Here is a 15,262-nt window from a genome sequence, read left to right as displayed (position 1 = left end):
TTGAATGGAATATTTATTACTTACTAACAAATTGATTTTCGTGTAATTACAGTTCTGTCTTTACTAAAATTTTATGATTTTTCTTTGCTTTACAACAGTTGTTTGTTCTTGTTTAGGGGCTACTACATCATCTCCCAAACTCTCTACTTTGCTATTAGAGGCAAATGTGTCCAGTGTGACAGTGTTGTCAGCTTTTTCTTGAGATAGCTGAGGACAGTCTTTCTTCAAATGTGTCACCTCTCCACAAATTTTGCATGACCCTCCCTGGGACAAAAGTAAAATTATTTGTTAGTGCAATAAATTCAAGTCATTGTTCAGAAACAGAAGATCAATGAGAATATGAACTACCTGCGGATAAAGTCCTCTTGGGTTGTCAGGGCATTGACTTGATATATGTCCCTGTTCTTTACAGATAAAGCAGGTAGCAAAACTGTATTCCTTCTTCTTCTTCACTTGGCACTGAAAGTGTGTGTGCTCAGTAGACCCACATTTATAACATATATTGACAGCACTGCTATCAAAGCTCTTTGACCCAAATGAACCTACTTCAGGACATTCAGAGAGCAGGTGACCAGCTCTTCTGCAGTTGAAACATACCTGGAATGCATAAAAAAAAACTAAATGACAGAACACATTTATAACTTAAAATGATTAGAGACAGAAAATCAGTAGAGTTAACTTGCCTTCTTTTTCTCTCGGGCAAGAGCTTTCTCAGCCTTCCTCCGTTCAAGTTTCATAGCTTTATCTACTTCAGTGCGAGGTATTCCTTCTTTCAGCATTTTTGACCGAAGTTCTTTTAAGCGAGTAGCATCTTCAGTCTTAACATCAAAGCCATCAAATTTAGAGATATTAATTGTTACACCATTAATGTGGAGAGTAGAAGACTCAACATATGGTTTCCTTCTTTTGAACTGACCACCTTTGTCATTGGCTGGGCCTCTATTGTCATGCTCAGATTGAGGTGTATTTGGTTTCACATCTTCTTCCAGCCCCTTCTCCTTATTTTTCTTCTTCTTTTTTTTAAGTTCCTTTGTCGGTGATGACAGATCATCATTCAAATCTGTCTCTTTAGGACACATTTCACTAGCAATAGGGGGTTGCTTATCTTTTTTCTTCTTTAATGTTTGAACGTTACCCTGATCATCATCATGATCGAACTTCTTCTTTTTCTTCAATGTTGGGACATGTTCTTCGTCACTCCTTGAATTGTTACTGTTCTTCTTTTTCTTTACTGCTGGCTCTTGAACATCCTCGGTCTTCCTTTTCTTCACAACCTTTTCTTGAAAATTTCCAGTTATTCGCGGGAGTCCAAAATCTGCCCAGGCTGTTTCAGTACCTCCCTGCTTGCCTTGTTTAATGCGCTTCAAAGCACTCTGAGCTACGGATTCGACATTACTTTTGCTTGAATCAAGCTTCTTCTCTTCAATTTGACGTTTAAATTCACTCCAATTTGTGGCTTCCTCTGCTACTCTCTCATTTGATGATTTGGAACCTTTAGCTCGAGCAAACCTTGTCATTTTGAATGGCCTAAGTAAGATATACCAACAAGGATTTGCAATACTAAGAACACATGTATAAGAGGTTATAATGCTTCTACACGAACAATATCTCTCGTAACAACCTTGCTCGGTTATCTCAAATGAAAAAATTATACTTGGTGGGGTCTTGCAAGTATAAAACGCGTATCAAGTTTTATCAATAATAACAGGCAATAAAGTTCACGTTACGAAAGAATATCTTAATGTTTACAAGTTAACGACGACGCAACGTGAGTAAAACGAAATCGAGAAGGAAAGAGAAAGAACAAAGCAAAGGGAAGAAAGAAACAAATTACATGCAAGGCGGTGACTATGTTGTCTGCTGCTGTCAGCCGTCAGCTGTTCCTGTCAGAACGTCTGAACAAAACGTAAACATCAATAAGTTTTGGGTTTACTGCCTGAAAGTTTTGGTTTATTCCACTTGTCCCCTTTGAATATTTCATCGCAATGTCATCGAGCTGGATTCAAATAACTCCAAGGTGCTAATACTTTTCATTTACTACCATTGACAATGAAATAGTTCGTGTAGGGTTATGATTACATATAAAACATTCATTCAATAGATTTCAGGATGGATTGACTTTGATCAACGCTATAGAGCCAGCGAAGCTTCGTCTTCTTTTGAATAGAATTGCGACTTTCATGCAAGGAGACACTTCTGGGAAAGCGACACCTTTTACAGAAGAGGAGGAGGCAAAGTTAGAGAAATCGCTTGGACTTGAATTGAAAGATGTGCTCCTGGTTGTTGACACATCAAGCCTCATCTTACAGCAGGTATAATGCGCAATACTTTGTGAGAGGTATTTTCACTCACTTGTATTGACTCAATGTATTCCTTTAGCTTACCCTTACCTTTGACAAAAAATGATCCGTTGCAGGCTGCATATCATATTATCAAGCCAGAAGTACTGAAAAGCAAACTTGTTGATACTCTAAAATTAGAACAAGAGAGAGCAGCAGTCATAGTAACTGTATGGAGCCTGAATGCTAATTTGATTGTAGAGAGCCTTAGAAAAAGATCAGTACTGCCGTATCAGGTAAAGCGGCAATATACAGAGTTGCAATTAAAAATAAATCTTTTCTTTTTTTTTGACTTTTTATGATTTTTGTGGTTATAGTTAAACTGTAACGGTGATTTTTGTTAGTTTGCAGATGTCACCTGGTTGTTGAATGTGGAGACATCATCAAACAAAATGTCAAGAACAAAAGACCCTGTGGCCATCCTAGAGTTACTCTTAAAATCAAACGATGCTGGTGACAGCCAAAAAGTGAAACTAGAAATGCGAAAGCCAGAGCTGCAGACTTTCTATCAAAATTTAGAAAAAATTCAAGCACAACTTGATGGGTTAAAGTGATATTCTGCACACTATCATATACATATTTGTAAGTTTGTACATAAATAAATGTAACGCTTTGGAAATCAGCTTTTTAAATAAAACAAGACATTCTTTTAATGACATTTCCTCATTTCCCTCCCATCTACTTGAGGGAGTGGAAGAAAAATAACCAATATGATACGTGCTAATTGAGAGGTCCGCGTAAAAATTGAAATAGCCGCCTTTTCCACTTTACTCGTGGCACTCAACATGACCAACACTCCTTGTCCACTGGCCACTCAAAAAGACCTACATGATTGAAAACACATGAAGTTTTTGGTCTTATCAATGTACTGATATGCTTTTCTTATTCTTTTGTTAAGTTTCATATCAGTGAAAGAGCACCTATACCTGCTTTATCACTTCCTCTTTTCTTGATCTCATGTCGGTACCAGTGAGGGCCGAGTGAGTGGTGTGGTGTGGTGGGGGAAGACCGCAGACGATAATTCATGCACACAGAAGCTCATGATTTTCAATTTATTGCAAACGTTTAAAATTTTAAATAAAAAATGACCCTGTATCATTTTGGAAACTGTGTTGCACTTGTTTATGTGCCATACTATTTAACTTATAAGTTCTCTGGATTGTAAGTAGTCGCAGTAGTCACCGGGAGTGGGTACCTTAACCTTACAACCACCGTTTGCAAGTAGTTTAATTTAAATTTAGTATTGACAGAAAGTAAAGCAATTTGCTTAGTAAATTATTCAGCAAGGTTATTGTATGTTTAGCGCTTTATTGTTCATTTTACATGTATTTTTTATATTAATTCTAGGGGAGAATATGGTGCATTCTGGAAATGTTTTCAAGCAGGATGCATTTATGTATTCACTCAATTGGCCAAAATGTTAATCCTAGCTACATTTTTCCCCACGAGCGATGCACCGGGAATAGTGGGTCTCGATTATGTTACCGTAAGCAATTTTGATTTATTTTGGATAAGGTAATATCTATTTGCTCACATAAATAGTATCTAGTGTTCATCTAACATGTTAATGATTTGCCCTACAGGAATTTCTTAAAGCAACTGTCGATCTCTTGGACCTAGCAGGAATGTATCTAGTTCTTTCTGGTATTCCTGGGAAGGGTCATGCTAAAATTGTCACTGCAGGTGTAGGGTGGGGCGGAGCCGAGTTGCTTCTTACCAGAGGTCTTTTGCTATGGGTTGGTGCAAGAGGTGCTGAATTTCATTGGAAGTACACTCAAAAATGTCTAGAATCCAACATCAATTTGGTAAGTGAAGAATTTTAAATTTTATGATATTGATGAAATAGTCCACTAAATATTGAATGACCTTTTTAGGTGCAGCATGTAACTACAGCAGCTCTGGTCTGGATGTGGACCAGACATGACTTAAAGAAATCCCTTGTCCCCATAGTTACAATGCTTCTTTTGGCTATGACCTACAAGCCCCTAGTTATGGAAAATGTTCTAGAAGTGATGGCTTTCAGTGCCTGGTCTGCCTTAGCTATGAAAGCACTTGCCACAGTACTTTTTGGAGTTATTACTCTACAAATGTATGTTGTCCTAGCAGAATCTATTGGTATGTTTTAGCCATACTCTCTGTATCTGTAATTGTTTTCATCTTGAGAGTTAGCTATAAACTATTTGCTTACTACAAATCAATGATTCACCAGGCACTGCCCTGGGTTATTATTGATAGCCAAAGAAAGAAAGGAAGGATTTTATAATACACCTATTTATATTGTACATTTATAATCTATTCATGCATTGTAAGCTCTCAATTGATGACACAAGTCAAAGTCATATAAATTTTGTTCTAATTGTGTTCCAAAATTATGAAATATCAATCTTTTTTCAAAATACATTACAAAATTTCCCATCAACGAATTATTACATTTCACCCCCTTCCCCTCACTTTTAATGCAGTGTTGAACAAAAATGATTCAGAGAGGACTTTGGGAGAAAAAGGAAACATTTTATATCAAAAATGATACTGACATGTTGCGTTTCATTGGAATAAAAGAAACTTAATACATTCATATTTGTACTATTCAAACACAACCATTAAATGTGCTTTAAATCAAAAAGCAGATGACTACAAGTATCACATAGCCTTAAAGAAGCTAACAATAAAAATAGCAAATTCATAACTTCTCTTGGCTTGGAAGGTAGCTTATAACATAGACATTTGTACGTCTGAAACATTATAGACGTGTAAAAAACAACTAGAATTGTGTAGGCCTCATCTCATCTCAGACAATGTACAAATACTGAGCACATTTAACAAGGCCATAATATTTCATTTTACAAAATAAAATACCTAAATTGATGCAGAATTACATAAAAACATAAGTTTATCTGTATCAAAAGGCACCTTCTGGACAGAAAATAAGCTATTGGTTGTTTATTTTTAAAAAAAATATTTGTTATACCGTGTGTGTGCTTGATGTAAAACTATGTACATCATTTTAAAAGGTATTCCAATCATTACTGCTCATCATACATCAGATTGTGATTAAGAATTTGTTCCAATGAGCATGCTTTGTCTAAAATCTATGGGAACCCAAAATTTAGAAATATTGGCGAGATTCAGATTAAGGGATGACTTAGCTTCTTTCTAGGATATACCTCCATAAGTGGGACGTATCAGTTAATAAAATGACAGGATTTTGTACTGGGTTTGGTTCCAACCTATCCTTGCAAAACAAAATTGGTACAGGGGTGTACACCTACCAAGTATAAGCATAAAAATATGCAAGTCTTCAAGGAGATAAGCCTTCTTGTGAACATTAAAATCAAAATAGTGAATCACAGTATGAAAAAAGATAGGTAAATCACTATGTGCGATAAAGTTTCACAAGAGAAAAGATATCAAAAGATTTGAAAGAATTACTGCCTAAGTATATTGTTATTTTGTATCTTAATAATTAAGGGGTAGCAAATATTCTTTGAAAAAACAAAGAAGTAAAAGTGCTATAAGTAATTGACCACAGTAGCTTATAAGCATCTGTAAGTGAGATTCTGTGCAATGGATAGTTTCTAAAGTTCTTGATGCGTAATAAAACTTTTCTCTCTTGTTTTCCAGTATCTGTTGACCCAGTGAGAAATTTATCCGACGACATCGTTTCGACATCGTTTTTCATGTCATTACGACTTAAAAGTGGTCATGAAAACGACGGCTTTTCGACAGTGAAACGTCGAAACGGCATGGAAACGACATCAACTGTCGAAAAGCCGTCGATTTCAGGACCACTTTTAAGTCGAAACGACGTAAAAAAATGTCGAAACGATGTCGTCGGAAAAAATTTCTCACTGGGCGAGTGCCTATACAAGAAAATGTAACGACCAAACCGAACCCCCACATTATTTACGGTGCAATTTTTTGAGATCCCACCGTTTGTAATACTTGAAAGACGAGTATCCTCAACACAAATAACAGCAAATCCCAAATAAATTAGCACTTTAACCAATTCATACTTAATGACATATTGAGTGTCAATATGACGGCAATTATGAGGCAAAAAAAGTACCTCCAAACAAAAAATCCTTCAATGTACTTTGGTATAATAGATTGAGAACTGTTTATAATATCATAATGTACCTTCAAAGAAATCATCAGAAGCAAGTTTGTTTGTTTTTAAGATATAGCAATGTTAATTTTCCCTTGCAACTCTTTTATGTCTCGGGGGGAGTTAAATTTATTTGAAAGTAACGAATTAAAATCTGAAAATTGTCAAATTTGCATGCAAAGTTAAAACCTAATGCAACAGGGATGTTGCCTAAAAATAAGATCGGTTCATGCAAAGGAATAATGATGGTAACTAATAAAGATAAAAACAATCTTCCATTACTCAGAAATTCCCCACAATAGTTGGTTAGATAGAAATTTCTTCAACTCCGATCAATACTACCCTGAGGTGAAGATTCATCATCCACTTCCTCAATGACAGAATCAGCTTCAACCCGTTGACGTTCCAATAACATCTCTTTTCGTTTCTATTGGAAATTTAAAAGCATTAGTAATTTGAGTGGCAGGTGTCAATGTTATCAAAATGCCAAATGAAGGTGCCTACCTCCTCAGTTAAGACAACGATTCTCCCTTCAATTTTGGGACTGAGTTCACAGCTCTCTTGCTCCAGATCCTCTAAAGAAGCTCTTCGCACCAGATGGCTTCTTGGTGATCTTCTATCAGGATGGGCATGAGCAGCACCATGTCCGGCTGAATGAGATGGTCCATGAGACATACCATGGCCTGTGTGGGAGTGTGTCATGTGCGGAGAATGAGGAGGATGTGAATGCTCTCCAACAGTACTAGAACGTCTCAAAGGAGGAGGACCATCCAATTCCCCATCCAACGTTTTTACCAAACTATGCCTGAAATTGTAATGTACAAGAAATTATTGAAAGGGCACATCAAGTTGTAAAAATAAAGTGAGGGAAATAGTTCTGAGCAAGGCTACTAAATTTACCTTCGAGAAAGAGTAACCAGGCTCTGACGATGTTTGGAATGGCGTTTAGTTTTACCCATTCGCATATTGATAGCTTGAAAATGATTTTGAATTGCCAAACCTAATTCAGGGCATTCCTCCTCGTCCATCTGGATCAAAATAAAGTGCAACACATTACTATTGTATTTTGTGATGTTGTCAACACATTACTATTATATTTTGTGATGTTGTCAGACACAATAACACTTTTAATACAAAAAAAACAAAAAAAAAACACTCACAACAACTTTAACGTCTTTTAACATGGTATAACCATCGCTGCCGCCATGCAAATACATTTTAGTTGCCAGATGGTATGTTTGTGTGAGTTGTAAGTACTCATCTCCAATTCTAACCAATTCTGGATCAACCTGATGGGATGAAATAATTGTCAGCAGTGTTAAAGTTAAAGAGCAAAACCCAACCACAGCATTCCAAATTTTTTTGAGAATTTTAATTTACCCGGCTTCCTGGTGGTTTAGAGGGATCAAATGCAAAGCATACTCCAGCCACTTGAGGAAACCGCCCTTCCAGTTTAGGGTAAGCTGACACTGAATTTTCTAGGGCCGCCAGAACAACCTGTCCTGTAAGAAATGACAAATGAGAAAAAGCATTACAAAGAAATTTATTTTAAGAGCTAATAAAAGGTTACAACTATGTCTTTGGCATACCTGTTACCTCCAAGATTACAAGAGGATCTCTCATAGGCACAATACTAGTCAGGGTGCCAAGGGTAAACGCCCCAGGAGGGTGAACGGTGTCTGAACGCAATGTTCCAGAATTTATCATTACTAGATCTGCTCCAGTTGCTGCAAGAACAACATCACAGACCCAATTACCCAGGTTGGTTTCTTGAGTCCGAACACTAGAAAAGCGTCCATCCAGTTCAACAGAGAAACTTCCCAAAACCTCTTCCATCTTTCCCTCAATTTGGCCTGTAACAATAATTTATAAACTTACGTCATTCAACAATATATTGTATTGAAATGTAATTATTTGACAATTCTCACTTATATATTTCTCCAATCCTTCCTTAACCACTTCATCTTCTGCAAATGCAGATGTGACATTTATTTCTTCTGTGGTTAACACTACCCCAGTAGCTTCAAAATTTAAAGTAATCTTGGAAAACTGACGAAAATCTGTTCCACTTTTAATAACATATCTTCCATTTACCTTTCAGAGAAAAAATAGCGAATGAAAGTTGTAAATTTGTTTTAATTAAGAAATACTATACAATGGCATGATGCTGTAAAACTATTTGTTTCAAAACAGGTGACAAAAAGTGATGATCTCTACCTGGAATATTTCATAAACGTGATCATGACCTCCTAAAATAAGGTCAATTTCTTCAACATTCTCAGCCAGCTTTCTATCATTTGGTGTGCGCATATGAGTCAAAGCTATGACATAGTCGCATTTCTGAACAGAAACATACAAATGAGACAATGAAGAAAACAAGAGGTGAAAATGAGATTTTGGAAAATCCTTGTAACACTCACCTCATGATGCTTAAGCTGGGAAGCAAGTTGCCTTCCAGCCTCAATAAAATCAATAAACGTAATTTCCTCAATATTAATAGTAGCAATGGTATCAAGCCATTCGTGTTCTACCAAGCCCACCTGCAAAATAACAAGAAAATTCTGGTATAGAGTAAAAGATTAAAGAAAAATTTTGTCTACAGAAAATGTTGGCCAAGATGGTACACACCAAACCAATTCGTTTGTTATTCCACTCAATCACGTGAGTTATTTTTCCATCTCCCAACGGTCTGCCAGTTTCATTGTCAATGACATTTGACATCAGCCAGGGAAAGTGTGTTCTGGCAACCCACTGAGAGAGGACATCTAGCCCAAAGTCTATGATTTTGCAGAGAAAATAAGATTACATATGTGTATGAAGATAGTACAAGAATTTTTTTTTTCCTAAAGCTTACCAAATTCATGGTTTCCAAAAACTGCACATTCAATGCCACATTCATTTAAAACATCAATCATTTGCTCTCCTTTGGTGTAAGTACTCACTGAAATAAATTGCAAAAGACAATCAGGTAGAACAGATTACACATCATATGCTTAATTAGTGGGAGGAAAAGTTTACTTACACATGCTGGGGGAAAAACAGTCTCCACTAAATAAAACAATGGGATTCAAATGAGAGAACGACTTTATGGCAGTGCAGAATCGAGCTGCCCCTCCCACAGGTTCTTGCTGTCTTGACTCCACGTTGTAAACATCATTAAAATGTAGCAGTGTCAAACAATGACTTTGAGCACCCATTGTGGTAGATAATTGGCTCAAAGTACGTTTACCAGCTTGTCGGACTTCTAAGGAAGCCTGTAGGGCAATGCAATGGCATGAATAAATGATTAAACAACAATTTGCATGCAATTACTTCCCAACAGTTTGCTAAGCTGAGCAGTAATAAATCATTTTCGCCCTAGTAAAAAAGACAATTTATCGCTTCACTCATTATTTTCTATAGCAATACAATCTATTCACAAAAGGCATCAAGGTGCAAAGATAAGATGCAATAAGTATTAAAAAAAAGATGAGAACACTAGCGAATTTACAAGAGTGTAGCCAAGAGACAAATTTCTAATATGTAAATCCTATTGAAATACTATAGTGAGCATTTGTCGTTTTGATGTGCACAGATAAGCCAATAAACGTACAAGCATTCGCAACATCTCTGCTAAAGCTGGGCGCACAGAAGTAAAAATTGGCATTAACCTGTTTAAGCCACCCAACAACATTCCTTACACCAGATGTAACCTCCTCTGGTACATCAATGGTGGGTGTGGATGATTCAATCAAATCAGTCCATTTTGAGCGGATGGCAGCCTGAGCCGTGAAGCTTGCCATTTTGAATGGACCGCACAAAAGGATGATTGATGACTCAGATTGTTAGAAGGCCACCTTTACCACACAATGCAAACAGTGAATTAGGAAATATACGCTCTTAACTATAGTCCTCAGTCCCTCAATGACAAGAATGTCAGACCATATAAAACACTCAAAAATGTTCTACTACCACAATTAAATTATCAGTTTGCTATTAGCTTTCTCAATTTTTTTAGAAAAAGCATGTCACATTTCTGTTGAATTTTGTAATAATAGAGAGATTTAAATCTACTAATTCTGCTAAAAATATAGGTTGGACATAAAATCAAGGAAATAGTGAGGTTAGACTGATTACAGCTGAAGAAGCCAACATGTGAAAAATTTCGCGTTTAAAGAGGAACAATATAACAAGATGTCTGTGCCTTTCTAATTAGACTTCTGATACGGATAGATTGACGACATTGTAGTAAGTAGATCCGATGATGGATGACACTTTTCCCTTTTTCTGAGATAACTTACCTCTCACTCAATGACGCACGATCACTCTCTTTCCAAAGAGATGACAAAGCCTGTCAGATTAACTGCAACAATAGGTTCGGACGGGAGGCGGTTACTTCCTTTGATTATTGATATAACAATGTTACGCATGTTGACCGTTGATCATCAGTAGCAGAAAGCCAGCACTAAAGCAGACAGCTTACCTTGACACCGTTCCGTTTCCGCGTCCCCGACCCCGACACGCCCCCCTCCCCACCCTCAAGCATCGAACTAATATACCTATTGTGTCGAAATGTTTCGTAATTGATGGAGTTGGTCCGATTTATTTTTGAGATATTTATCTACAAAATTTCGCTTCATTAGTACATTATCTTTGAAGTTCAAGGTCCTTCGAATCTTGTCGCCATGAGGAGCTCCATGACCCTCGAGGTAGTGACGTGTGACGTCGGCCTTGCGGGGAAATTTTAAAGGCAAAATTGTTCTAGGTTCAGATGCTTCTTGAGAGGATGCTTAAACTAGACAGCAGTTATACAGATGTTAGAAAAAAATTTCAACAGGGAAAAAAGAATGCATAAAGTTTTCAGTTTTATCATTTATTTCATTTTTTGTATATGAATCACCAACATGATTCTTCAATCATTTTCAGCTAAGCTCTTTGCTCATTGCTGATAAGCTAAGGGGGAAGGAAGCTATTACAATTATCAGAGCTGGCAGGAATATGATACAATTTGTGGAAGTTAAGTTACATAGAATTCAATATGTACAACAGAAGTTCAAATAATGTTTTAAGTTTCAGCTCAATTACTAAGAAGTTATAACCAACCAACAATGAAATTTTCAGAAAACATAATATAAACATGGTTTTATCGTCGGTCTGTCTTGCCCATGCCACGTTTCCCAGAGAAAAGATGCATTGGTTTCTTGGTTCCAATAAAACGATCTGCTTCACCCTTGAGACCAGTTTTTCCAACTTTCTTAGCTATGGCCTTGTGGGCAACATTCTTCAATTTCTTTTTCATCTAAAAGAGAAGAAAAACAGAAAAGAATTAGTTTCTGATTTGCAACAAAAGAAGAATAACCCTGATAGACAGCAGCTGAGAGCAAAACTAGCATTACTAATTGATGCAGAAATCTGCGAGTCTCAGAACCACAATATATGAATTCCACAAAGCATCAGCCATTTCGAGATTGTGGACGTTGACCTCAGATTACACTTAGTTGAACGATAAAGAGACTAAAGTAAAGCAAGACTTACCACAACATCCTTGATACCCATTTCATCTCTGGGTGGTTTAGAAACACTTCTAGCTCGTCCTTCAGAGTCCATTCTCAAACGCTTTGTAGGAGCCAGAGATAATGACCTTCCCTTGGAGGTACTTCTAGACCTTGGCTCTTCATCATCATCAGCACCTGATCTTGCTCTCTTCAGCAAGGGTCGATTAAGTGACCGCGCTCTGCCTCGGGTCTGGGTAAAGTTAGCCTGCAAATGTAGAGAAGATTAGCAAGAGAGATCAAAATTCAAGACATGCACATCAATTAACTAAATTACCTTGTCGGTTTCACTCATATCAACACCAAGGTTTTCAAATTCTTCCCTCAGCCTACCAACGGAACGTTCCCTGGCGCGAGCTGTGGTTGTTCTTGGAGTGACAGGCTTAGTAGATTGTTTCTTCACTTGAGACTCTTGACGGATAATAGATTTCCGGTCTCTAATTTGCCTAGCCAACTCTCTAATCTCCTTCATAGTTTCATCCATTTCCATCTTGGGAATGGCGTACAAGCCAGACTGAATACGTAATTCTTCTTCTTGTTCTAGTTTCTCTAATTTCTGTAATTGACAGTGAAAATAAGAAACAAACTTTTTCTAAAATACTATAAATTAAGGAGTTACTGCAGTAAATACCTCAAGAATTTCTGGATCAATGAAATCCTGAATATTGTGACCATTCCACATTTCCGGTATCTTATCATACTTCCACTCATCGCGGATATCAAAATTCTTTTTCAAATCAAGAGTGTATTCATCTCCAAGTTCTTCTTCAATATCCTTTTCAAGCTTCCGGCCAGTCGCACAACCATCCATTTTCAGTTTTTTCTCAGCAACTTTCTCTGGAATAATGAAGACAACAAATAAGAATAGAAGTGAGGGAATCAAGGATGAGGATGCATTTAAAACATGCGGCTTGTCTCACCTGGTATGCAAGGAGGGCGAGCCTTTCCATCACGTTGAGCTGGTAGTGCAACATGGAGTCTGTTCAAGACACCTTCCACCTTTTTGGTGCGCAATTTCTGATCCACACGGAAAGCAAGCAGAGCCTCACAGGCTTCTGTTTTAACTTGCATAACTCCCTCTTCTGTTAAAGAGCTCATTTCAATAAGGGGCACGCCTTCCTGCTGAAATGGCTTGAAAGCCTCTCGGCGGTCCGCAGGCAGCTCTGATAACTTCAGAACATCAGACTTGCTCAGCACAACTAGCAAAGGTTTGTTGGCGAAAAGTGGTTTAATACTCTCATACAATTGAACCTGAAAATAAAATGAATTAAACATACCGGTAATGTAAAATATGCTTATTTCAAAGTAAGTGCACATCATCAGCCTGCTTACCTGCTCTTCAATAGTGTGCCCACACTGTTCAGATAGATCTACAAAGTATAAAACACAAGCTCTGAGATGAGCCAAAGCTGTTACTGCTTGCATTTCAATAACATTTCGCTCTTCCAAAGGATGATCCAAGATACCAGGTGTGTCAATCACTTGCCACCTGAGGTACTTGTAATCTGTATGTCCAACATACAAAGATTTAGTTGTGAAAGCATAAGGTTGAACCTCTACATCAGCTCTGGTAATCTGTAAATTGAGAAAATATATCAGTACTTAAAACAGACGTGATACCCATCATGTGAAGATATCTTTGAATTCACAGCTACAAACCTTATTCACAAAGCTTGATTTTCCCACATTAGGGAAACCCGTTATGAGGATTGTCCGTGTGTAGGGGTCAATCGATGGGAGACGAGCAAGATGCTGCCTTACATGTTCCAAATACTGTAAATTGGGTGCCTGGCGTTTCATAATTGTAGCCATTCTGTTGAAACCAATTCAAGTTAATAAGAGCAAACTACTTAAAAAAAATTTTGAAAAACACATTGTATGAACTTACCTTCCAAGTGCTGCCCTCTTAAGAGTCTTACATCTATATAAAGAGTCACCAAACTTGAGCAGGCGGACATAATCCTTTGAAACACTGAAATAAATGTTGATCACCAAATAAAATATAGACTTAGCACAATACTGCAAAAGATTTACACCAATTTAGGAGGAAAATTTAAAATAAACTCACTTGTCGACTAAATGTCTTGCAGTATTAAGCTGACCTAAGGCTAGCTTGAAATGATCTTTGTCATACAAGACATTCATTAAATCAGCATAGAAAGGATGGATGTCCTACAAAATTAAATGTTTCATAATATGACACAATTTTTTAAGAACAAAACTAAGTCTGCCATTACATCACACAAGAAAAGTATAACAAAAACTTTGATGACATTGACAGTAACTGAAAAATGGAAACAGTCATACTTACATCTAATTTTGGGAATTCTTGAATAATTTGAGAAAGTCTATCATGGAAATTCTGTTGAGTGAATTTCACCTTGCGCATATAAAACTGACGAATACGAGATATTTTGTACTGTTTGTGCACAACCGTAGGTGTTTTTCGCTGAGTCTTCGAAAGAGTGATGTCCACAAAGTCCTGAGGAAGGAAAATACATGGGAATGTAGAAATGATCGTAAGAGGGTTAGGAATGGCTAACCTATGCACATCTACAACTATATTTTAAACGTCAATGAACAAGCAAAAATAGCGGGACAAAGTCGTGGTGCAACTAGACATCAAAAAGGAAACTGTAATTGTGAAGAATTAGAGATAACAAAGGTCCAACGATAATATAAAAGTTGTTTGGGCTAAACGCACATGGTGCTGAGATGCAAACAATAATAACAACAGGTAGATAACAAATGGGAGAAAAGATAAATAACAAACCTTTGCCGTCGGCACGACGGCAATTTTCTTAAAGTTGTACAACACCATTTTGAACGGTGCACCTTATTCTTTCACAAATTGGTCTAAATTAAGCAGACAGAAGTCTGCAGCAGCCTGCCCACGTTGGCCCGGGCTGCTTAAGGAAGGGGAATGTGAATGTGTAGGTCGTCCAATGGCAAAGGAAGAAGTATATTGCTATTTCAAAAACAAGGGAAACGAGGCTCTCTTAAATTGATAAAAAATTCATCAAATCAAAGTCAGTGAAGAAAGAAATGGCCCGTAGCCCTTAGTCTTGTGCACTGAACTGCATTATTAAAGCAGGATAACGGTTCGTGCAGAAATGCAAGGAAATTGTAGTGACACTGCCGATGATGGTTATCTGTAATGTATTTACAGTTTGCTTAACTTGGCGTTAAGAATAAACCTTTGCACAGTGCTTTACTGTGAAAATAAATGTTAATATGAATCTAACACGCGCTTCCCCCTCACCCCCTCACCCCTCTTGTCTACTGTC

General features: G+C 37.2%; 5 protein-coding genes across 6 annotated transcripts; 2 read left to right on the top strand and 3 right to left on the bottom strand.

Annotated features, from left to right (window-relative positions):
* On the bottom strand, positions 1 to 1,803 carry LOC113213249 (zinc finger CCHC domain-containing protein 9). Its single transcript, XM_026432257.2, has 3 exons — positions 684 to 1,803; positions 349 to 597; positions 1 to 264 (listed from the first exon to the last, which is right to left on the bottom strand). The coding sequence occupies exons 1-3, from the start codon at positions 1,515 to 1,517 to the stop codon at positions 64 to 66; spliced, it is 1,284 nt and encodes a 427-aa protein (XP_026288042.2). The 5' UTR covers positions 1,518 to 1,803; the 3' UTR covers positions 1 to 63.
* A 46-nt stretch (positions 1,804 to 1,849) lies between these two features.
* LOC113213251 (COMM domain-containing protein 10) lies at positions 1,850 to 2,992 on the top strand. Its single transcript, XM_026432259.2, has 4 exons — positions 1,850 to 2,017; positions 2,102 to 2,312; positions 2,417 to 2,575; positions 2,684 to 2,992. Exons 1-4 carry the CDS (start codon positions 1,986 to 1,988, stop codon positions 2,891 to 2,893), a joined length of 612 nt encoding a protein of 203 aa, XP_026288044.1. The 5' UTR covers positions 1,850 to 1,985; the 3' UTR covers positions 2,894 to 2,992.
* Positions 2,993 to 3,311: 319 nt separating this feature from the next.
* Positions 3,312 to 4,758, top strand: LOC113213250 (transmembrane protein 147). Its single transcript, XM_026432258.2, has 4 exons — positions 3,312 to 3,500; positions 3,687 to 3,825; positions 3,923 to 4,144; positions 4,214 to 4,758. The coding sequence occupies exons 1-4, from the start codon at positions 3,424 to 3,426 to the stop codon at positions 4,463 to 4,465; spliced, it is 690 nt and encodes a 229-aa protein (XP_026288043.1). The 5' UTR covers positions 3,312 to 3,423; the 3' UTR covers positions 4,466 to 4,758.
* Positions 4,759 to 4,863: 105 nt separating this feature from the next.
* Positions 4,864 to 10,931, bottom strand: LOC113213248 (protein 5NUC). 2 transcript variants are annotated; one of them, XM_026432255.2, is made up of 15 exons: positions 10,907 to 10,931; positions 10,725 to 10,786; positions 10,095 to 10,280; positions 9,467 to 9,698; positions 9,299 to 9,385; positions 9,073 to 9,221; positions 8,865 to 8,984; positions 8,662 to 8,784; positions 8,373 to 8,538; positions 8,034 to 8,297; positions 7,825 to 7,946; positions 7,605 to 7,733; positions 7,345 to 7,472; positions 6,949 to 7,249; positions 4,864 to 6,871 (listed from the first exon to the last, which is right to left on the bottom strand). In XM_026432255.2, the coding sequence occupies exons 3-15, from the start codon at positions 10,224 to 10,226 to the stop codon at positions 6,767 to 6,769; spliced, it is 2,058 nt and encodes a 685-aa protein (XP_026288040.1). In that variant the 5' UTR covers positions 10,227 to 10,280; positions 10,725 to 10,786; positions 10,907 to 10,931; the 3' UTR covers positions 4,864 to 6,766. The 2 variants fall into 2 exon arrangements, with proteins under 2 accessions (XP_026288040.1, XP_026288041.1); XM_026432256.2 differs by lacking the exon at positions 10,095 to 10,280 and having other exon boundaries at positions 10,907 to 10,930.
* Positions 10,932 to 11,280: 349 nt separating this feature from the next.
* On the bottom strand, positions 11,281 to 14,916 carry LOC113213262 (nucleolar GTP-binding protein 1). The gene is made up of 11 exons (XM_026432273.2): positions 14,749 to 14,916; positions 14,287 to 14,457; positions 14,044 to 14,147; positions 13,864 to 13,947; positions 13,635 to 13,788; positions 13,308 to 13,550; positions 12,896 to 13,226; positions 12,607 to 12,812; positions 12,253 to 12,531; positions 11,959 to 12,183; positions 11,281 to 11,722 (listed from the first exon to the last, which is right to left on the bottom strand). The coding sequence occupies exons 1-11, from the start codon at positions 14,794 to 14,796 to the stop codon at positions 11,567 to 11,569; spliced, it is 2,001 nt and encodes a 666-aa protein (XP_026288058.1). The 5' UTR covers positions 14,797 to 14,916; the 3' UTR covers positions 11,281 to 11,566.
* Positions 14,917 to 15,262: the final 346 nt, after the last annotated feature.

The sequence above is a fragment of the Frankliniella occidentalis genome, unplaced genomic scaffold, assembly GCF_000697945.3.
Source record: "Frankliniella occidentalis isolate FOCC.00 unplaced genomic scaffold, Focc_3.1 Scaffold67, whole genome shotgun sequence".
Taxonomy (NCBI): domain Eukaryota; kingdom Metazoa; phylum Arthropoda; class Insecta; order Thysanoptera; family Thripidae; genus Frankliniella; species Frankliniella occidentalis.
Note: the sequence above shows the minus strand (reverse complement) of the source record. Positions and strands in the feature narration are given on the sequence as shown.